This window comes from Sorex araneus, chromosome 10 (genome assembly GCF_027595985.1).
Source record: "Sorex araneus isolate mSorAra2 chromosome 10, mSorAra2.pri, whole genome shotgun sequence".
Lineage (NCBI taxonomy): Eukaryota > Metazoa > Chordata > Mammalia > Eulipotyphla > Soricidae > Sorex > Sorex araneus.
In genome coordinates this window covers 35,712,695-35,737,496 of record NC_073311.1, presented here as the reverse complement: position 1 = coordinate 35,737,496, position 24,802 = coordinate 35,712,695, and the positions used below count along the sequence as shown (strand labels likewise).

The following is a 24,802-nucleotide window of genomic DNA, read 5'->3' as shown; positions in this document are numbered from 1 at the left end:
TAAACAGTCAATCACTACACTTCAAAAATGCCCCAGAGGTTAGAGAGATAGTGCATTGGGTAAATTGCTTACATTGCAGGTGGCTGACCCACATTCAATTCCAGGCATATTGAGCACGAAGCCAGGAGTAGACCCTGATCACTGCTGGGTGTACCCCACATCAGCAAAAAAATTTCTACAAGCCTCAACCACATATAATTTTAATCTGTGGGACTCTTGGGGAAAAAATAAAATTAATAAAGGAAAGGCATAGCACAAAAAACCCTCCTATATACCTGATATCTAAAACTTGAAATCTGATCTATCATAGACAAATAAACCATGTGCTTTTCAATCTATCGTGTCAGTGTATAGAGTGGGATGATACTGGCCATTTTGTCTGTAACACTGTAGCACTGTCGTCCCATTGTTCACCAATTTGTGCGAGCGGGCACGAGGAACACCTCCATTGTGAGACTTGTTACTATTTTTGGCATATCGAATACTCTACGGGTAGCTTGCCAGGCTCTGCCATGCGGGTGGGATACTCTCGGTAGCTTGCCGGGCTCTCCAAAAGGGATGGAGGAATAGAACCCAGGTCGGCCGCATGCAAGGCGAATGCCCTGCCCACTGTGCTATCATTCCTGTCCTTGCTGTGATAGTATAGAGGTTAGTACTGTAATAATTAATTAATTAATTAATTAAAAGAAAGTTTGGTATCCATCTACATCAATGTTCCAGAAAGGAAAAGACTCACAAACTAGGTAAAACTTACAAAGGTTCAGTTGAAGAGTTATCTCCTCTCAGGCCAAAGTAATTGCTGGCTTTCTTGGCCAAACACAATCATAGCTGATGGCTGCTATGTCTGTCTCCCAATAGACAAAGATCCTATAGGATGATCAGCAAGACTTTGTTCAATGTAGGAATTCACTTAATGATATTCACATTAGAACGGATTCCTATACTGAATATGTTCCCAAGTACACTCATATTCCTTCTCTTTGAAGTCCTGGTTCAAGTGTGTGTTTTCTATTTCTAAACAACAGATCATAGCAAGAGGCAAAAATTCTGACCCTCACTGATTAGCTTCCTGGAAGAGTGACAAATTTGGGGGAAATCCTGGTAGCTAAAGCATTTCAGCTTTGTGATCTATCAAAGTTTTGGGTTTTTTTTTTTGGGGGGGGGGTTGTATGTTTTTGGGTTTCTTTTTGTTGTTATTGTTGCACCGGGTACTGTAAAAAAGAAATAAAGCCCTTTGTGGAATCTTCACTGTCAATACATGTTAGTTTCTGTCATTGTTATTGACAAGTTTGCTTAGGAAGAGGTTGGCACTGAGATGTGGACTAACTTGTTCAAGTGAAACACTGCCTGCGAGTGTTTCCCACACCTCCTGTGACCCGGAGCCAAGCAGAAGGAACCATTTCTCCTCAGTGTTCCCCAGGACTCGAGTCAAGCAGAGACTTGATTGCTATACATGTTGTCCTCAGTGATCTGCGTCTGTCAGCGAACTCCTACGTACAGATTGCCCCACACTCTGCGAAAGCAAATCATTCCCACGCAATCTTTCATAAGTCAAACTGGCATCAAGTAAAGAAGCAAAATTACCATAAACTTATAGGGGAAAAAGAAGCGATGTGTTATCCCCCCATAACAATAAATCTTATCAGACAACATAAAATATGAACTGATATCCGCATATAATAAAAGCAGGAAAGATGTGATGAATCATCAAGTGGTTCCTGGAGAAAGAATTGGGCAGTGTTCCTCTTACACTCAGCACATGGGCTGTCTCTAGGACCGCTGCCGCAAAACCAATGCTGAATGTCCTCAGTGCAATTTGATGCTGGTAGTACAAGTGAAATTCTTATTTAAATTTCTCTGGGTAGTGGAACGAGGTAGTATCATAGGTCATTCGTGAAAGGGAGATGGGGTAAATTACTGAAAAGTGGAGGAATGCCTTCATTTGTTGAATATTTTACCTCCAGGCCTTGCAGAATAACTTGCTGGCTTATAGTAGATTTTAATAAACATCTGCAGAATAACTAAAAATTATATAGGGGCTAGGGTTTGGGTGGGCGGCTGGAGTATGTCTCTGTCCAAAAGTACTATGAAAAGAATACTCCTTGGAAGACCTGTTCCACACTGACCTTAGCCTGGCCTTGGGACTCCTTTTAGCCAAAACAATGTTAGTAGCAAAAACTATACAAAGGCTCAACAGTGTCTGCCTTCTTGTTGCCCATGAGACTTCTCATCACTTCTGTCAAGTGACAGCAGTGCGACAAGCCTGGTGGGTAGAGGCATGTGTCCATATGCCCTTAATATGCCAGGCAAGAGTATAACACGTGTGGCTAACTGCAGATACAGTGGCCCTAGTGAGCAGAACTTGGCTGAGGTTCTGGTCTCAACCAGAACAACCTAGCCTACTCCCAGAAGTGAACTAATAATACTGACTGTTTTATCTATAATAGAAACTAACTGCTAGTAACATTCAAATATTTTTGGATCTGAACAAAAAGAGGGATCCAATTCATTATGGCTTTGGGGAAATGTAAAGACTTAATAAAGGGCAGAGAGATAGTAAAGAAGGCAAGGTGCTGGCCTTACATCTGGCTGAACCTGGCTTGACTCTGGCTTTCCCCTAGAACTGCTAGACACACCCCTGAACACGGCTTAGTATGTCCCTCTCAGCCTTCAGTCCCCGCCCCCCAAAATGATATACATATTTCTGTCTAGTAACAAAGCAAAAATCACCTACAAATGCATATAAAGACTACATTAAACATTGATGGCACATGCATGTACTGGAAAAGCATGCCACCACTAAAAATGGCACTTGTACAGTGTCCAATACAAGTGCCATATTTGGATCAATAAGTACAATTTTACTGTTGTCCCGGCCCTTCAAAAGTACATACTTGTAAAAATGGAACACTAACCTGAGTGGGGCATCGGGTTCCTAGGAGAAGGCACCTAGCTGTAATAACAGGAGCAAAACATTTTCAGAATAAATCGCGGAATGTTTACTGGAATGCACTCAACTTAGCTTTCTGGGGCTAAAAGAGTACAGAGTGGTGACAATAAAGAGCTCTACTCAAGCAATCACACGGTTCCGAAGATGGAAAGTGGGATGAGAGGATGTTTTGACAGTGAAAGACATTGTTATACTTTGTATCTAGAGCCTTTTAATATTTTCAAACATGTTGCCAAACTTGAAAGAGTGCTCTAGACACAAAGGACACTGAAAATCAATGGCATATAAAATCATTAGTGACACAGAAAAGTAACTACATGCGAAACTTTAAAAGTCAATTATAAAACGACATGTATGTACAGCCCCGTTTTTATTGTAAAAAGGACATGAAGATATACAGGGATCTAACTGGAAAAAGGAAAGCAAAACTTGGAGGGTGGGGGCAAAAAGTGGTTCTTTCAAAGATGGGAGTAAAAGTAGTTTTATCCAAATTAAAAGTACAAAATTCATCATTGGTTTACCAACATACATTTTGAGAGTTCAGTTTCATTTCTATATATGCATGTATAGAAGTCTTACATAGAGATAATTTTATTTTTTCTTGTTTTTTGCTATATATTTTTCAAATTTATTTTCTAATAAACACGCCATTTTTTGACAGTGCTACTTTATTTATTTTTTAATAGTTTATTTTTAATTAGTGAGTCAACGTGAGGGTACAGTTACAAATTTATACATTTTTGTGCTCATGTTTCCCCCATACAAAGTTCGAGAACCCATCCCTTCACCAGTGCCCATTCTCTGCCACCAGTAAACCCAACATCCCTCCCCCCCTCCCCAGTCCCGTCTCCCCCCACCCCACACTGCCACTATGGCAGGGTATTCCCTTTTGTTCTCTCTCTCTGATTAGGTGTTGTGGTTTGCAATAAAGGTATTGAGTGGCCATTGTGTTCAGTCTCTAGTCTATATTCGGCCCGCATCACCCTTCCCCCACATGGCCTCCGACCACATTTTACTTGGTGTTCCCTTCTCTGAGTTGTCCAGAATGAGAGACCAGCCTCCAAGCCCTGGAGACAACCTCCTGGTACTTATTTCTACTATTCTTGGGTGTTAGTCTTATAGTCTATTATTCTATATTCCACAGATGAGTGCAATCTTTCTATGTCTGTCTCTCTCTGATTCATTTCACTTAGGATGATACTTTCCATGCTGATCCACTTATATGCAAACGTCATGACCTCATTTTTTCTAACAGCTGCATAATATTCCATTGTATGGATGTACCAGAGTTTCTTCAACCAGTCATCTGTTCTAGGGCACTCAGGTTTTTTCCAGATTCTGGCTATTGTAAACAGTGCTGCGATGAACATATAAGTGCAGATGTCATTTCGACTATACTTTTTGGCTTTTCTGGGATATATTCCCAGCAGTGGTATTGCTGGGTCAAATGGGAGCTCAACCTCTAGTTTTTTGAGAATCGTCCATATTGTTTTCCAAAAGGGCTGAACTAGTCGGCATTCCCACCAGCAGTGTAGAAGGGTCCCTTTCTCCCCACATCCTCTCCAACAGAGGTTGCTTTAAAACACGCCATTTTTATATTGATAAAACTGAGTAAAACAGTATGCTCATACATGCACATAAGCATGCACATCTGCACACATGCAAACACACGCACCAAATCAAAGTGAAGCAAGACGTATTTTTGTCATTATTCAGCATCTGCAAAGGCTCTGCCAGCTCAGCGCTCTCATCTGCCACTTTGTTAGGAGAAGGCACTTTCCACAACTGTAGTCTTCTTGTGTGCAGAAGAACATGGACTCCTCGAGGGAACATCACCTACTGATTCTCTCGAGTAGGAAAAGATACCACAGGGCAGAAATGAGGTAGAGAGGTGTGGATGCTTCATTCATCCATTCTTCAAATTGTCTGAAAGATCATGAGTAGGCCCAACGCCACTCAGCTGCCATGTTTGAGATCAGAAACCCTGCTTTTCATGGCTAGAAGCTAAGCTCTCTTACGGCTTCACAGATTAACACAGACCCACATGCCACTCGTTGTCGTTCTACTGTTGACAGAGCACAGAAGTTTCTTCGTGTGTGACAGATTCCTTTCACATGGTGGGAAGACGACCTCACTAACCATCAGACTCAGGGCCCTCTCTTCCAATGCAACAGGGCACTCAGACTATCCGCTCATCTGGACATGGTGAGAACAATAGCCAATGCCACTGTCTGCACAAAACCCAGGCTGGGGGCGGGAGGGAGTGGGGGAAACGGAAAAGTAACAGGCCCAAGATTCATAAAGGCAAGCAACTTACTGAAGAACTGAAGTAGTAGTCAAACTTCAGTTTAATCACTGGGCTGTCATGTGACCAAAGATATGCGAATTACTACATGATTAGTGGCTAGACTATAGAAAGGAAAATTAGGGCTGATAAGGGCACTAGATCATACTTCTGAATGGTTTATTGAGCCATGAAAGGCTGTGTTTTTCAGTTTAGGAAAGGTTTCAAAGGATGGAGTCAAGACACTATTGTCACCTTTTGTGAGGACCCACTTCATATTCAACTCCACCACTCTGCTAACCTACACTCAGACAGGAGAAAGGTAAAAATGACCATTCCCTTACCCCCTTCCCACCTTTGAAAAATCAAGAGTTAAGCTGGGATCAGGAAACATATTTTCCAGTTATAGAAAAGGACAGATCTTTGACTGGGGTCTACACATCCCTGGACCGGATGGGTTGTCATGTAAACAAAACCATGTAACACTGAGCAAGAAATATGGAAAAAGCATTTCTTCCTCAGTCTTAATTACTGTTCATTTGGGTCTTTGGAGCCACAGTAGCAAAATCACCAGCACCATTTCCAGAGAGATGAGCCAGGGTCAGGCATTGGGTGAGTTCTCGGCAGCCATTCTTCCATTAATCATCATAAAATTCTTGAACCTGGGGATAATCACTTCCTCATTCTATCCCTGAAGAAACTGAGGCATCACAGAGGTGAAGTACAGTGACTCAGGAGCTGCAGTCATGAGGTGGCGAGCAGGGCTGAACTCCAGCTTCTAACCTAGCTCGTTAAATAGCAGCAAATGGCTGCCAGGAGCCTCCAAAGACACACTTAGTTCGACCCACACCTTCTTCAGGCAAATCACTGAATTTTGCTACACAGGGAGGCTCACTTGTCTTGCCCAATCACTTCGCAGATCATTTATAGAAAATCTTTGAAAACAGTAAGTCATTTATTAAATACCATGTTATTATTCATAAAAGGCCAACCCTCCGCCCACACACACACATACACACACACACACACACACACACACACACACACACAAATCAGACACCTAGGAGCACAACATTTTAATCATCTGGCTTGAATGGAAAGACCACACCCTTTATTGTTTCACAATCCTTTCACAAGAGGCTGCTGAGGTTTTTAAAGCAATCTTAAGAGATGAAGGGCTCAGGTACGCATGCTAATACTTGAACTGGCCTTTGGAAGGAGAGGTCGTGTTTTAAATTCAGACACTGGTTTGAGCTATTTATCTTGACTGAAAAATGTAAGCATTTCCCTGCTATGGTCAGTCTTGACCACTACGGTAATTTTATACCCTTCATCTGTGTAATACAAGAATGGGGCTGGGGAACAAACAGTACTTTCTCATGAAAGTTAAATATAGTGATTCGCTTTTTATTACCATCAGCATCATTAGTACCAAAGTCAGTTCCCAGGCAACATAAAAGGGGATGTTTTACATATAAAACACCTGCACGCAATGTAGCAACAGTATTGTAAAAAAATCTACTGTGATCTACTAAAAAGGGGCTACACAATTAAAAATTGTACAATGAAAACAATGCAACCCTCCAGTAATTAAAAACAATGAATTATTAGATTAATGTGGGAGATCTGAGTAATTTGGGCTTTCAAGTTGAAATCCTATTTTCTCCCTTTATCTAAAGATCATGAAACACACACACACACACACACACACACACACACACACACACACAGAAACACAGAAACACAGGAAAAACTAAAAAAGACCTGCAAACTGCAAACACCTACCCACCCTAGGTATCTATCCCATTGTTTTGTGGCCTGGGGACCTGCTCCCCAGGAGGCGAAGGGGGGAGGGGCACCATCATTCTAGCATGTGCTGGAGCAATGAGGGGTCAGCCTCCACGGCCTGGAGACCACGGTGCAGGCTCTGGAAGGTGGCCTGCTTGCCGTAGCGCTGCCTCCAGCGGACGAAGGCCTCCACCATCTGTGCGTGCACACTGTGCGGGTGGTTGGCCTTGCAGCGGTAGATGTCGGTATGCGTCAGTCCCAGAGCCAGCACTACTGGCTCCCACTCTGCTCCCAGCCTCTGGGCCAGCTGGTTAATCTGTCGGTCTGTTGGTGAGCTGCTGAGGACATGAGCCGGGATCCCAGCCACGTGGTCATCTGGGGAGGAGAGAAACAACAGAAGTTGAGAACAACAAAGAGACAAACTACAAAAAATGGGGAGGCTCCATACAGAGCTCCTAAATGGTAGGGAACAACGTTTCCCATTTTTTTTTAACTTGGAGGGGGCTGCTCTGGGTGAATATGTAAGTCAGAAGTTTAAGAAATACCATTTAGGGCTGGAACAATAGTACAGCGGACTAGGGTGTTTGCCTTGCATGTGGCAGACCAGGATTCAATCCCCAGAATCTCATATGGTCCCCTGAGCACACCAGGAGTGATCCCTGAGCACTGCCAGAGGAGGCCCCAAACAAAAGACAGAAAGAATGAAAGGTGGGCTGGAGTGATAGCACAGTGGGTAGGGCGTTTGCCTTGAACGCTGCTGACCCGGGTTCGATTCCCAGCATCCCATATGGTCCCCTGAGCACTGCCAGGGGTAATTCCTGAGTTCAGAGCCAGGAATAACTTCTGTGCATCGCCAGGTGTGACCCCAAAAAAAAAAAAAAAGAATGAAAGGAAAGAAAGAAGGAAGGAAGTAAAGAAGGAAGGAAGGAAGGAAGGAAGGAAGGAAGGAAGGAAGGAAGGAAGGAAGGAAGGAAGGAAGGAAGGAAGGAAGGAAAAGGAAAGAAAGGATGGGGCCGGAATGATAGTACAGCGGATAAGGTGTGGCCGACCTAAGTTCAATCCCCGGCATCCCATATGGTCTCCCAAGCATCGCCAGGAATGATCCCTTGAGTGCAGAGCCAGAAGTAACCCCTGAGCAATATTGGATGTAACCCAAAAAGCAAAAAACAAAACAAAACAAAACAAAAAAAAAGGAAATACCATTTAACATCTACGCAAATTCACTAGCAAAACTCCAAAAACAAAAAATGCAAACTAGAAATCCCATCTGAGAACCCCACCTTCGTGACAATCTGATCTATTTCCTTTCGGTCTTGGTCTATCAAACATACATTTATGGGGCTGGAGCGATAGCACAGCGGGTAGGGCGTGTGCCTTGCACGCGGCCGACCCGGGTTCGATTCCCAGCATCCCATATGGTCCCCTGAGCACCGCCAGGGGTGATTCCTGAGTGCAAAGCTAGGAGTGACCCCTGTGTATCGCCAGGTGTGACCCCAAAAGCAAAAAAAAAAAAACATACATTTAGGATGGCATCGCATGCACCTGCTAGTGCCGCTGTTGCCAGGGATGCTGCCCGCTCACCTTTTCAAAGAGAGCAAACAGAGGGTTCTGGGGCCGCTTCAGAGTGCCTTCGTGGGCCCCTGCCCCCTCCGGCCCTGACCCGTGGGTGCTGACACGCCATTCCCTCCCCAAGCAGCAGCTAGTGCTGGAGACTCCCGCTTCATCAGAGCAGCCACTCCCCGCTGATCAACTTGGACACTGCCGAGGAAAGCTGCAATTCTAAGGGAAGCAGGAGCCAGGAGGTCTGCAGAGGAAAAGTAAGATGCAGAGGGTGGGAGGTAGCAGGAAGTGGGGAAAGCTGAGTGCGGCGCACCAGCGCAGGCCCAGAAGGAGTCAGCATCCTGGCAGAGGCCCGGAGAGGAGGAGCAAGTCCGTGTAGCCAGGCGCAGGCAGCTAAGCCGGATTGCTGAGCGAGTGGGTGACAACTGGCTGACTGAGCACAGTCCTGAGCTGACCAGGGGGGTTGGCCATGACGCAAACCTTCCAGGGGGCGGAGGGCCCAGGCCAGGCCTGTGCATGAGAAACAGGAGCCCCTGGGAGAACAGGGAGGGAAGTATTTTCTCACCAGGGGAATTCTCCGTGTGCAAAGGTGCCGAAGCGGGAGAACAGGGATACTCAAGGAAGTGACAGAAGTTCTCTGTGGCAGGGAGAAAGATAGGGACAGGAAACATGGAAAAGAAGGGTGTCGTGACGCTCGCCACGACCACGTCGCCAGACCCCATGCAAGGCTGTTTCACTCGGGGCGCCCCGGAGTGGGGTGGGTGAGACCCCTCCCCGCCCCAAGGGACCCAGCCCCGGCAGCCGAAAAATTCCACAACTCAGCCGCCACCACGCTCACGGTTGCTCTCCACATGCTCAGGCTGAGGATCACCCACAAGTGCAACTATTTACTTCAAACCACATACTCTGCCCACACTCCAGGATTACTGCACCACATGCGACAGGGTCCAAAGTAGGAGGCAACCAATCTTAGAGGGAAACATACGTTTATTTTACATATATATGTATATATTATATATGTGTGTATATTATATATATGTATATATATACACATATATACATATATATATACACACACACACATATATATATATATATATATATATATAACACAAGGCTCAACCTTTAACAACATGTTAGTGATCTCTTGTAGAGGGACTTAAGGATCCCTGGATGAAATACATCAATCCTCACACTTTCCTCTGGTTTGGGTTTTTTTTTTTTTTGGGTCACACCCGGCAATGCACAGGGGTTACTCCTGGCTTTGCACTCAGGGGACCATATGGGATGCTGGGTATCAAACCCGGGTCGGCCACGTGCAAGGCAAACGCCCTACCCGCTGTGCTATTGCTCTAGCCCCCCTCACACTTTCCTCTAAGGACACTTTTTTCTAGCATTCTCAGCAGATTTTCATAACAAACAATACAAAATATATTATTTCAGTTCTGCTTTGGGGCAGAGATTGGGGTTTGGGATGGAAACATCCGAAATACAGTGGTGGGAAGGTGTCATGGTGGTGGGATTGGTGTTTGAATATTAAATGTAATCTAATATTGTGAACCACTTTGCAAAATTTAAAAAAAAAAACTAAAAAAAAGAAAAGAATGGTGTTGGTGCCAGTTACTAAGGACAGCCCGAGGAGAAGTGCCATTTCTGTCTTCCTTGCTGGGCATCTTGGGTACGCGCTGCCCTGCACTGAATGTCTGCAGCAGCAGGGTGGGTCCATCTCACTTCATGCGCACCAGCAGTGTTGGTTCATGAACTGCACACTGAGGGGCCCACTCAGCAGCACTGTCCTTTCCCACCACACACGCTCCCAGCTGCATGACGTTTGCCAGTGCCCAAAGGCCTGCAGTGTAAGTGCAACTGCCAAGTATACTTCCTGCTGTTTGTCAAGACTGCAATAATAAAAACGTCTAAAATGTAATTAGAATAACATTTCTAGATTGATCAATATTTTATGCTAATAACAATGACTTTATGGGCTTTATAAAAGATGGGCTCATTAAACAGACTCAAGTCACATAAAAAAGTTCAAAGAAAACAAATTAGCCAAATCTGTCTGCCATTGTATTTATATTGGGGGATATCATTCTGGACATCTCTGGATAATATAATGATGTTTTATATTTCTTTCCCAAAAAAAGTCATTTAGTTTTATTGCATGCAAGAGAAGAAAAGAAACAGAAATTAAATGGCTTTCTGAAATGCTGTTAAATATACACGCAATACTGAGAAAACCATGAAAGTGCAAGTGGTAAATACATATTTTATTATATTATTGCTCAATAATCAACATTTTCAATATCCTCTCCCTGTCACATCTGACTTTTTTCCTCATAACATTTTAATCTTGTCTCAGACTTAAAATATATATTCTTCCATAATAATAATAATAACCTCCTCAGGTTATTTAACATCAATGACACAATTATTTTTAAAAATTTAACCTCCCAAGCAGTGCTCAGAGAGCTCAGAGAGCCAGGATTCCTTTGTCAGTGATTTCCACCGTAACAGGCTGGCAGTTCACTGCAAGCACCTGAGGATGCAGTGCTGCTTCATCCTGGTGGTGCTGGGGACCCTCCCCACCAAATGGTGCTTTGAATCTCCAGCATCAAACCCTAGATGTGTAGACTGTGTGATGCCAAAATTAGAACTGAGGGATTGGTTCATGCAAGGCAAGAGCCCTACTCCTTGTATCATCTCTCTGACCCCTGATCTCAATTTCTTTTCTTGGCTCTTCAATACGTCATTTAACATTCTGGGCAGAGGCAATGGCTCAAAGGGCTAGAGAGAGCTTCTTTGCATGTGGGAGTCCCAGGTTTGATATCTGGTACAACATGGTCCCCCAAATACTATTGAAGACTCCCTCCCCCCAGTAAATTAAGGTGAAAAAAATTAATCTCATTCCACTTCACATTCAATAGGCTGGCTACTATTTTTTTAATTTTAAATTATTTATTTTATTGAATCACCATGTGGAAAGTTACAAAGTTCTTAGGCTTATGTCTCAGTTATACAATGCTCGAACACCCGTCCATTCACCAGTGCCCATATTCCACCCCTGAAAACCCCAGTATACCTCCCACCCCCCCACCCCCACCTGCGTAACTGATAAATTTCACTTCATTTTTTCTTTACCTTGATTACATTCCATATTTAAACACAAAACTCACTATTGTTGTTGGAGTTTCCTCCCAAAAAAAGAGCCCTACTGACAAGGTAGCATTTGATAATTAGTTTTCCATTGATGAGAATGATGAGATATGAAGTAGTGTGGCCATGATTTCGGCCATGCGGTTTAAGATTTCTGTATTTTGGTATTTTAGTAATTAAGTCCAGGGGGATTTATGTTAGAAGTTGCATCATTTCCCTTCCTGGGGCAGCACAGGGCAATGGCTTAGTTCACAGTCTAGAGACATGGCTGCAAGCAGTTGCTGGGACAAAAAGTAGTCTAGCTGGCCTCCGGATTGTGGTCAATCAGCAGCAGAGTGGCTGCACAAAAGCGTGGCCACTTGGGTCGAATCTCGGCGGAGCGCGTGCCTGTATCGCCCCCGGCCTGAGACTGCCCACACGTCCCGCTGTTTCAAGTTCATAAGTCTTTTTTTTTTTCTCCTTCCTGCGCCACCAAGTTTGTACCTGCTTAATAGTCCTCATAATATGGCATACCGCTTCTCCCCGAAAAGGGAAAAAAAACCTAGAAAGAAGGATATTTCCCCTCCTCGGCCGGTGTGGTGCTATGGCTTAGTTCACAGTCTACAGACCAGGCTGGCTACTATTAAAGAAAATAACAGATAAGTGATGGTAAGGATGGGAGAAACTGAAACCTGTGTATGCTATTGGCAGCAGTGTGAGATGATGTAGCTACTATGGGAAATAGCAGGGTGGTTTCTCAAAAAATTAAAAATGAAATTACCATATCAAAAAGATCTAAAACAGGTGCTGGTGGGTTGTGATGAAAAAGAACCCTCATATGGTGTTAGTGGGAATATAAATTGGTCCAGTTTCTACAGAAAATAGTACAGAGATTTCTCAATACACTAAAAATAGATTAAATTCTAGCAACACCCCAAAATTCTGTTCCTAGGCATCTATCCCCGAACCACTAATTTGAATATATGTAATATATAACTGTTATATACATATAACAGTTCTATTTGTTGTAACATTATTTACAATAGCTAAGATCTGGAAATGAGACTCAAGTGCCTAATGACATGGATACAAAGAAAATGTAGTACACACACACACACACACACATACAGAGGAATATTACTCACTTATAAAAAAAGATAGAACAATGCCTTTCAGGAGAACATGAATAAAATTCACATTAAAATAAATAAGGGCAGTGTGGCCCCCAGCTTGCTCCCTGTCCCAGGTGAGTGAACCGGACCCCGCCCGCCATTCTCCCTGTGCCTATGCCCCCGTCAGCCCATCGGACCTTGAGCCACCCAGCCTCCCCGACTGCCATCCTGTCCGCCCCCACACCATTCTGCAGCGCAGTCCCCGGCTTGCTCCTTGTCTCCCCACCTGGCACCCCACCTACATCATGGTAGGGGAAGTGGCCTCCGCAGAAGTAAGTGTGACCTCCTGTGGGGCCATTGGCCACTCACATGGCTGCAGTTATTTTCCCCTTTCCCAGCACTCTGGACTCACATCTCCATCTCCATCACCTAATTCTGTGGAGAATATCCTGTCTATCTCAAACGCATTAGGCCAATAGTCCAGTAGCTTATTCCAATTGCACCATAATACTGGTGGGCACAAGAAGCTGTACAAGCCCAATATAAAAGAACATATCCTGCGAAGCTTCACTAGAGGCCGCAGAGGAGCACCTGAGAGGAAGGTGGAACTCTAGAAGGGGAAAAAGGCAACCACCATCGATTGAGCTCATCCAGAAGCCTTTCTCGCAACTAGAGGGGAATACTGATAGTGAACTGGAAGGTCCTACCTCCATACTACTACAAACACATGAAGAAACAGCAAAAATCCCCACCACGAGGAGAGGATGATGAAAAGGGTTCAGATGCCTCAACAGGGAATACTCACAAATATGATCTCTCCAATAAAGAATTCGGAGATGATGGGACTGGTACAGAGGGTTGGGCGCTTGCCTTGCACGTGGCTGACCCAGATTCAATTCCAGGCATCCCATATGGTCCCCCGAGCACTGCCTGGAGTAATTCCTGAGTGCAGAGCCAGGAATAACTCCTGATCACTGCTGGGTGTGATGCAAAAAGAAAAAAAAAATTCAGAGATGAAATGTTGAAGATGTTCAATGAACTCAAAGAAACAATGAAACAGGAATCCAGAAAATTAAAGGAGGACATGAAATAAACAGTGGAACGGAACAGACAGCCAAGAAAATACAGGAAGAAATGAGAGCAGGAAAATAAAAAGCTACAAAAAGAAGTGCCACAAATAAAGGATTCGGTAGATGAAATTAAAAACTCAGTGGGTGCCCTCAACAGCAAAATGGCTATATCCGAAGACGAAATCAGCAAGGTTACAGATGAGCTACAGGAAGCTTACAGGCAACAACAAACAATGGGAAAGGACCTTAAAATAGCTCAAGGACAAATTAGAGACCTACGGGATGATTTCAAGAGGAACAACATTAGAATCATTGGAGTACCAGAAGGATAGGGAGGCAACCCCAATAAAAAAGCCTCAGTTAAAAATATCATTGCTGAAAAGTTCCCAGAGCTGGGGAATGCAAACATCCAGATCCAAGGAGCCCGAAGATTGCCAGCTAAAGGAGACCCTAATAAAATTACTCCAAGATATATCATAGTCAGAATGATGAATGCCTAGGACAGACACAATACTGCAAAGCAGCAAGGTCAAAGAAGGAAATCACATACAAAGGAGCACCCCTTAGATTTACAGCAGACCTATCAGAAGAAACCCTACAAGCCCAAATACAATGGGGGGATATAGTGGAAAAAACTCAATGAAATGAACACCTCACCAAGAATATTTTGTCCAGCAAAACTCTCACTCAAACTCAAAGGAACGATACACACTATTTCATGGATAAACAAAAGCTCAGGAACATCACAGACTCAAAATCAAACTTAAAAGAAGAACTAAAGAGGCTATTATAAGACAGGAAAACCCCCTACAAGCACAACAAACCCCTAAAGAAAGATGGCACAAAATCCCATGACAATAATCTCTCAATGTCAATGGTCTAAATGCACCAATTAAAAGACACAGAGTGGAAAAATGGATTCGGAAACTAAACCCAACATTCTGCTCCTACAAGAAACATATCTGAACAGTCAGAGCAAACACAGACTCAAGGTCAAAGGATGGAAAAATAATCCTGCAAGCAAACAACTCCCTCAAAAAAGCCGAGGTGGCCATACTAGTATCAGGTTGAAAAAGATTAGAAGGGACAGTGAAGGCCATTTTTTACTAATCAAGGGATATATACAGGAGGAAGAAATCACACTCCTAAACATATACGCACCTAATGAGGGACCAGCTAAATACTTAAAACAACTGCTAGCAGATTTTAACGAGGACATTGCTAGCAACACAATAGTAGTTGGAGACTTCAACCATGCCCTATCACCTCTAGATAGATAAAGAAGATTAAAATTCAGCAAGGAAACACTGGCTTTGAAGGAAGAGATAGAAGAGAGAGGGCTAATAGATCTGTACAGGGCTTTACATCCCCAAATGAAAGAATACACATTTTTTTCCAGTGTACACAGAACATTTCCCAAAATAGATCATGTGCTGGGTCACAAAACATACCTCAAAAGAATCAGGAAGATATAAATTGTATCAACTATCTTTTCAGACCACGATGCACTGAAGATAGAAGTTAATCACACACAGATGCAGAAAACCAAATCAAACACTTGGAAATTAAACAACTCAATGTTGAACAACGAGTGGTTCAGGAAGGAAATCAAGGAAGAAATCAAAAGATAACTGGAAACAAATGAGAATGAAGACACGAGTTACCAGAACTTATGGGACACAGCTAAAGATGTGTTAAGGGGAAAATTTATAGCTCTGCATGCATTCCTCAGGAAGGAAGAAAGGGCCTACATAGATAACTTGACTTCACAGCTCAAGATCTTAGAAAAGGACCAACAAAAGGAGCCCAAACCAGGCAGAAAGAAAGAAACAACAAAGCTTAGAGCATAAATTAATGACATGGAAACTAAAAAAAAAAATCCGAAAGATCAATGAAACCAAGAGCTGGTTTTTGATAAAAAAAAAAAAAAGATTGATAAACCACTAGCAAGACTCACAAAGAAAGAGAGAGAACCCTAATAAACCAAATCAGAAATAAAAAGGTGGAACATCACAACAGAAACCAAAGAAATTCAAAACATCATCAGAGACTACTTTGAAAGTCTGTATGCCATGAAACAAGAGAATTTAGAAGAAGTGGATAAATTCCTGGATTCTTATCCTCTCCCAAAGTTGAACCAAGAAGATCTAGAATACCTGAATTGACATATTAATATCAAAGAAATTGAAACTGTAATCAAAAGTCTTCCCAAAAATAAAAGCCCCGTCCAGATGGATTCACTAGCAATTCTTCCAAACAGTTAAACAGGACCTATTGCCAGTTCTTCTCAAGCTTTTCCAGGAAATTGAAGAAACAGAAACTCTCCCAAACACTTTCTTTGAGGCACATATCTACCTAATACCAAAATCAAACAAAGACACCACAAAAAAAGAAAACCACAGGCTGATATCCCTGATGAACATGGATGCAAAGATCCTCAACAAAATATTAGCAAATAGGATCCAACAACTCATCAAAAAGATTATACACCATGAACAAGTCGGATCATCCCTGGGATGCAAGGATGTTGTAACATTCAGAAATCAATCAACATAATCCATCATCTGAACAAAAGAAAAGATAAAAACCATATGATCATATCAATAGATGCAGAGAAAGTATTTGACAAGATTCAGCGCCTGTTTATGATGAAAACTCTCACCAAAATGGGTTTTGAAGGAACTTTCCTCAATATAGTCAAAGCCATTTATCACAAACCCAAGGCAAGCATTATGCTCAATGGGGAAAAGCTAAGAGACTTCCCTCTAAGATCAGGAACAAGACAAGGATGCCCATTCTCACCACTTCTGCTCAATATAGTACTGGAAGTACTTGCAATAGCGGTTAGACAAGAAAAAGATATTAAGGGCATTCAGGTAAGAAAGGAAGAAATCAATCTCTACTATTTACAGATGATATGATACTCTATTTAGAGAACCCTAAAGCCTTTACCAAGAAACTCCTAAAAACAATAGACTTGTATAGTAAAATCGCAGGCTATAAAATCAATACCAAAAAGTCCATGGCTTTCCTATACACAAGTGAGAGAGAATAAAATGACATGAAAAAAGCAATTTCGTTCACAATCATGACTCAGAAAGTCAAGTACCTCTGAATCAGCTTAACTAGGAAGGTAAAGGACCTGTACAAAGAAAACTACAAAACTCTACTTCACGAAATAAGGATAACCATGAAATTCTTCAAATAAATGGATCAAACACTCCTGAAATTCATATAGAACAACAACCACCCATGAATAGCTAAAGCAATTCTGGGGAAAAATAAGCTGGAAGTCATCACCTTCCCCAACCTCAAACTCTACTACACTGTATCACTGTTATCCCATTGCTCATTGATTTGCTTGAGTGGGCGCCAGTAATGTCTCATTCGTCCCTGTTGTGTTCAAGTTCAGGGGAATGAGGCCCATTATTGTTACTTTTTTTTGGCATATCAAATATGCCATGGGTAGCTAGCCAGGCTCTGCTGTGCAAGATTCTGCATTGCTTTCTTCCGGGAGCTTTTTTTTTTTTTGAGAATATTTATTTATTTATTTATTATTTCAAATAATCAGCAAGGTTTTATTCTTTTTCTACAGAGAATTTTGTCAGTCATTAAGGTTGTTTGGAGAAATCACTTTCTTCTAATTATAACAATGAAAGCACTTGTTTTTCACTGGCTTCTAGAAGTCACTATTCTTTTTTTTTTTTTTTTGGCTTTGATCATCTCTCTCTTTTTTTTTTGTGAGTTTTTATTTTATTGAATCACCGTGAAAAAAAATACAAAGCTTTCATGTTTAAGACTCAGTCATATGCATAGAAAGATTGCACTCATCTGTGGAATATAGAATAACAGAGTAGGAGACTAACACCCAAGAATAGTAGAAATAAGTACCAGGAGGTTGACTCTGTGGATTGGAGGTGGTCTCTAATTCTGGGCAACTCAGAGAAGGGATCACCAAGTATAATACAGGCGGAGGCCATGAGGGGGAAGGGTGATGCGTGCTGAATGTAGACTAGAAACTGAACACAATAGCCACTCAACACCTTTATTGCAAACCACAACACCTAATTAGAGAGAGAGAACAAAAGGGAATACCCTGCCACAGTGGCAGGGTGGGGTGGGGGTAGATGGGATTGGGGAGGGTGGGAGGGATGCTGGGTTCACTGGTGGTAGAGAATGGGCACTGGTGAAGGGATGGGTTCTCGAACTTTGTATGGGGGAAACATGAGCACAAAAATGTATAAATCTGTAACTGTACCCTCACGGTGATTCACTAATTAAAAATAAATAAATTTAAAAAAACAATTAAAAAAAGTCTCAGTCATATAATGATTGACCCCCCATCTCTTCACCAGTGCACATGTTCCACCACCAAGAACCCCAAAATACCCCCCTCCCACCCAGCCCCCACCTAAGTAGCTAATGATATTCACTTTGTTCTCTCTATACTTTGAATACATTCAATATTTCAATAGAGAACTCACTATTATTGTTTGGAATTTCCCCCCAACAATCAGGCCTGCATTATTAAATGATGAAAAGGCATCATTTAATAATTTCTTTTCATTGTTGAGAATGAAGACTCTATGAACTCGCGTGGCCACAACAGTGGCTGCACAGTTTTGGATTTCTGATATTTTCACTCAGTTCACAGTCTGGGATCATAGTCTTTAGGAGCAGAGGGTCTGTTTTGCGCTCAGCGGCTCCAGATCTTACCTGGGCCGAGGTTGTGTTGGTAACGCCTGCTTCCCATGATTGCTTATAAGCCACAAAACTGCAAAAATACCTTTGGGTTGGGAGTCTTAGAAGGTGGCTCTCGCCACGAGGATTTTCCTGCCACCGCCATTTTCCGTGCAGAAAAACAGGGTGGAGAGGAAAGATCCATCCCTGGGAGGCATGGAGTTGTAGCACAGCTCACAGTCTAGGTGCATTTCTATAAGAAGTTGTGGGAGCTTTGTTTTATAGTCTCTGGATCTTGGCCATTGATGAGATTACAGAGTGCCAGGGGCAGTTTGTGGGTGTGGCTGCCAAGTTACTGGAAAACGGGGCACCTGGGTAGAGGCCCAGTTCCGATTTGAGCAGGCTTGGAGATCTCAGCCACGGTTCCCGCATACGTGGGTTCCTCTGTCAGTTCCTTCATGGGTGAGGCTCATCCAAGCATGTTGAGAGTGGCTTTGAGCATGGCTGTGGCTGGATTCTGGAGGTTTTTGACTGATGGGGCTCTTCTTGGGGTGGGGAAGGAAACTCAACCCGCACTCCTCTGAGGTGCCCTGGTGAAGACAGCCTGGCGCAGAGGCAGATTTAGCCCTACAAAGCAGTAATAATTAAAACAGCATGGGACTGGACCAAAGGCAGAGCTTCAGACCAATGGAACAGGGTGGAATATCCTTACACACACACCCTCAAATATATGATCACCTAATCTTTGATAAGGGAGCAAGAAATGTGAAATGGAGCAAGGAAAGCCTCTGTAACAAATGGTGCTGGCAAACCTGACAACTACGTGCAAAAAAAATGGGCTCAGACCTCTACCTAACACCTTGCACAAAATTCAGATCAAAATGAATTAAAGACCTCAACATCAGACCAGAATCCATTGATGACAGGGTCAACAAAACTCTCCATGACATTGAAGCTAAAGGTATCTTTAAAGTGACACTCCACTGGCCAAACAAGTGAAAACAGAGATTTAAAAAAAAAAATGGAACTACCTTAAACTGAGAAGCTTCTGCACATCAAAAGATACCAAAACCAGAATACAAAAACAATCTACAGAATGGGAAAGGATATTCACCTAATAGCCATCTGATAAGGGGTTGATATCAAAGATTTACAAGGTACTGGTTGAACTCTACAAAAAGAAAACATCCAACCCCATCAGAAAATGGGGCGATTAAATGAACAGAAACTTTTTCAAAGAAGAAATCTGAATGGTCAAAAGGCACATGAAAAAATGCTCTTTATCACTAATCATCAGGGAGATGCAGATCAAAAAAACAATGAGATATCATCTCATATCACAGAGACTGGCCCACATCCAAAAGAACAAAAGTAACCAGTGTTGGCACAGATGTGGGGAGAAAGAGACTCTCCTTCACTGCTGGTGGGAATGCGGACTGGTTCAGCCCTTTTGGAAAACAGTATGGGCACTTAGAAATTGAGCTCCCATTTGACCCAGCAATACCACATTTGGGAATATACCCCAGAGAGGCAAAAAAGTACAGTAGAAATGACATCTGCACTTGTATGTTCATTGAAGCACTGATTACAATAGCCAAAATCTGGAAAAAAAAACGAGTGCCTGAGAACAGATGACTGGTTAAAGAAATTTTGGTACATCTGCACAATAGAATACTACAAAACTGTTAGAAAAGATGAAGTTATGAAATTTGCACATAGGTGGATCAACATGGCAAGTATAATGTTACGTGAAATGACATACATAGAAAGATTGCACTCATTTGTAGAATATAAAGTAACCGAATGGGAGACTAACACCCAAGAATAATAGGAGGATTACTCAACAGCTTAGAAGCCGGCCTCATATGCTTGGGGAAAAGGTAGCTCAGATAGAGAAGGGACCACTAAGTAAAGGTTGCTAGGAGGGCCCGCTCAGGATGGGAGATATGGGCTGAAAGTAGACTATAGACCGAACATGATGCCACTTAATATCTTTATTGCAAACCACAACATTCAAAATGAGAGAGACAGAGCAAAAGGGAATGCCCTGCCACAGAAGTGGGGTAGGGTGGAGGGGACAGGGTGGGGGTCGTGGGAGAGATGTGGGATCATTGGTGGTGGAAATGGAGGGATGGGTACTCGATCATTTTATGACTGAAACGCAAACATGAAAGTTTGTAAGTCTGTAACTACCTCATGGTGATTCACTAATTAAAAATTTTAAAAAATAATAAGATAAATAAAGGGGACATATTAAGTTAAATACAGCAAAAGGAGAAAGGCAAACACCGGATCACCTTTCTTTTACATGGGATATAAAGAAACAAAGCAAGGCAACAGATAAGTGAACACAAGACCTTGAACTCAGACCCTGATACTAAAGTTACCAAAAAGGGAGGAGAAAAAGATTAAATGATGGAGAGGTCTAAGAGAGTCACTCGAGGGATATGGATAGTTGGCTGGTATGCATAGCAGGGTGAATTGTATTTTAAACAGACATGAAATAATATTCCTAAAACATATGCTGTCTTGGAAAATGTGATGTCAATAAGAATATTTAAGTGAATAAGACAAAATTACCACATGACCTGAAAATTCCACTTTTGGATTATAGACTTCAAAGAAATGAAAACAGTAACTTGAAGATATTGGTATAGCTAGCATTGCTCACAATAGTCAAAAGAGAAGGCAACCTATGAGAGTAAAAGATACACAAAATATCATATACATATATAATAGAATATCATGCAACTTTAAAAAGGAAGAAAATCCTGGCATATTACAGTGAATGAATCTTGAGGACATCATGTTAAATGAGACACACCAGTCACACATGAACAAATGCTCTGATTCCACACATATGGGATGTTGAGAGAAGCTAAATTCACTTAAGAAGACATTGTAGGAAGAATGATGGCTGCCAGGGGCTGGAAGATGGGTCCACTGAGAAGTTGTTCAATGGGTACAGATGTTTGATTTTGCAAGACGAAATGAGTTCTGGGGCTGATTTTGCAACAATAAGCATGCACTTACACTACTGAATGGTAAAAGATGGCAAGTTTCACATTATGTATAATTGACCAGAATTAAAAGTAGAACATAAGAGAATCTCAGTAATGTTTCACCATAGGTATGATGAATTTTTATTTATTTTAAATTTTATTTCTTTGAATGCTCTTTTATAGCATGAGCAGCTTGCTAGGCTGGATTTTCTTGAACGGGCGGCAGTATATTAACAATTGATAGTTGTTCCTTTCGTTCATTATTCGATGTTAACTTTTTCATATAGTTGTCACTACACCTGTCTTCACCCTCCTCATACTTTTTTTTGTATGGGGGACATATCTGGGGGTATTTGGGAGTTGCTCTTAGCTCTGTCCTTGAATCAGGGTCAGCTGCATGCAAGTAAGTGCCTAAATCCCTGTGCTATCTCTCCAACCACTGGGTTGGACAAATACTTATATTCAACATGAGTGGCTCTCTCCAAAACCTGGGTTTATCCTCTCAGTGTGAACTGATGTCTCCTTGACATTCTGCCCATGATCCTAGGAACAGTTGGCTTTCTTCCTCTGAGCTCCGATAAGGTAAGCTGTTATTTTCTATGCAGTGTTGTGTCCCAGATTAGAGTAGGATTCGAGAGCTTTGCTGGTGGCATGGTACTATGCCTTTTCTTGGAAATGAAGTCTACTCTATGAGGCAAGGTCCTGTCATAATTTTGGTCTCTTTTCTGAGCCCAGCACAGGGGCCTGGAGATGATGGGCCTTGGGTGGCTGAACTGCCTCCTCAGCATTTGCTGTTGGTGCTCATTGCTCAGTTGGGTCTCGGACATCCTCAGGGTCAGTAGAAATCCTTGGGATTCTGTCCCTTTCCCTTTCTTTCCTAGTACTGCTTCCGTGGGAAGAGGAAGGAAGCTTCTACCTCGCCTGCCACTTTTCAAAGTGCATGGTATAAAGATGCACTTGGCTTCTTATTTGTGTGGTTGCTACTGGTGAATGTTTTGTTTTTAACCGTTTTTGGGGCTTAGTTCGTTGAGCGTTGGGAAAGGAACATCTGTGATTCTGCTCCACTTTGTCATCATTCTGACTGTGGGCCAATGATTAACGCAACATTATGCTCTGAGCCAATTATTTGGACATGAGGATGGAACCCCTTGTTCTGATAGATAATCACAAAGAACAATCTGGTCCTCTCAGAGAGGTAGAGAAATAAACTGTTTGGTCTTTCTAAAACTGATTTCCAGGATGATGAAGTGACAGCCTACCCCAAATAACAAGGCCATGTTGCAAAACACCAGTAAATCATACTTACTGTAATGGAAAACTTGATTTGACGCGCAAGTCCAAGGAAGGTCAACGACACACAGTTTGCAGTAATTGAGTTCTCGGCAAATTAAAAGGCAGGCAGGTGGGAGGACAGAGCTCTGGCTGAGGAATTGGCAGACTTGGGTACTAGATAGCCATTGAGTGCAGGATAAGTCATTTAGCCTCTCTGTGTTGGTTTTCTTACTTATAAAAGGTAAAAATCAAGTAACTTCCAAGGCCTAATTTCTATGGAACAAATTGCAATTTTGTTATTTTCGACTGAATTTATATCTTCTGACATGTGATCAACCATTATTCACTTCTTGCTGCATATCCTTTCCTCTGTATCTTCTACCATAGAAAGAGGGTGTTGGGGCTTTAGTAATTTTTCTTTCTATTTTTTATTTATTTGCTTGTTTGTTTCTGCTTTTTTAAGGACCACTCATTAGACTTTTGAAATAAGACACAGTGAACTGAATACTGGTAGAGTATATGCTTTCAAAGTAGTATAAAACCTTTAAAAGTTCATGTTACAACTTTGCGCAGGCATTCATTTTATCTCATCTATTTGCACAGACTTGACCCAAGGCCATCAATTTGTCCTCCATCATGTTCCTTACACCATCCGGTAAGGAATTTCCTAGTCTTACACTAGCTGAGCCCTTTCCCTGGATTATTCTGCCGACTCCATCCAAAATTTGTTACTTCTTAATGAATGGAACTCCTGGTACCCAAGATCTCTATTCGGAACAGAACTCTCATTCAATTCTGAGATCTCTCTTATCCACATATCACCTTCTAGCACATTACATATGTTATGGTCGTGCTATATCTACTATTGCTATGGTTTTTATCACACACATTCATCCCATCTCTGCTAGACTGGAAACTCCGCACAGTCAGGAGAACCTGAGCGGTTTGCTCAATGATCTATTCAAGGTATTGAGAATAGTGTCACACACATATTAGCCACTCACTACATAAATGAATGTTACTGGATAAATAAATGAGTTAAATAACTCTAGGGGTACTGTATTGCTAACTACTCATTTGTTTATATTTAGTAGTTAAAAACCAAAGAAACTATAGTACATAACTTGAGACTGAATAGAAAATTTTAAAGGGGGTAAGTCTATACTAGTGAAATACTGTCAATGTTAATTACTTTCTATATTGAAATCCTATCTTCCATACCCATATTTAATTTTAGAGAGTGAGAAAGACCCAGAGATCCCAGAAAGCCTTCTGGGTGACTATGTCATAATGAGGCTGGATCCCTGAGTCTCCATGCTTCAATACCCAAGGAGATAAACAAAAGAGAATTTAAATGTAAAAGAAGCACATGACAATTTCTATCTCCCAAAGACTAAATCAATTATTTAAAAAAAAACAGTTTTAACAGATCCATTCCAATATCTGGAAAGGAAGGAATTAAGTACGGTTTCTTATTCTTTTATTCTTTCATCTTCTGACTTCACTGGAGTGGAGATGGTGAGTGCCTCCTGCAGGCATGGGGAGATTAGAAATGTGAACTGTGAGGACTGACTATCCCTGGCAGAAACAGGAAGACATTTCATGTGGTGAGTGGAGGGACTGCACAAGGCACAGGGCTACAACCTGGCTCGAGCTCAAGCAACCAGCTGCTCCTGCTCTCAGCACTGACTCCTGCGCTGGTTTGTGCCCTTTCACAAAAGAAAGTGGACAGGACCGGAGACACCCAGTCCTCGAAGGGCACCACGGAGAGCCAGGACATGTCCAGAAGAAATGGCAGAGCAACTGAGTAACATAGTACAGCATCTAATGATTTTCAGAGGTAACACTGGGAGCAGCACTGCAGCACTGTCATCCCATTGTTCATCAATTTGCTCGAGCAGGCACCAGTAAGGTCTCCATTGTGAGACTTGTTGTTACTGTTTTTGGCA

The 24,802-nt window shown here is 42.2% G+C and overlaps 1 protein-coding gene across 3 annotated transcripts in view; it reads right to left on the bottom strand.

Moving 5' to 3' along the window:
- Positions 1-3,832: 3,832 nt before the first annotated feature.
- LOC101545288 (death domain-containing protein CRADD) overlaps positions 3,833-24,802 on the bottom strand; it is a 363,451-nt gene continuing 342,481 nt past the window's right edge. For all 3 annotated transcript variants that reach the window (XM_055118377.1, XM_055118378.1, XM_004602743.2), the window contains one exon: positions 3,833-7,397. In XM_055118377.1, the coding sequence (XP_054974352.1) occupies positions 7,096-7,397 (302 nt within the window). In that variant the 3' untranslated portion in view covers positions 3,833-7,095. The remainder of the gene's footprint in view (positions 7,398-24,802) is intronic.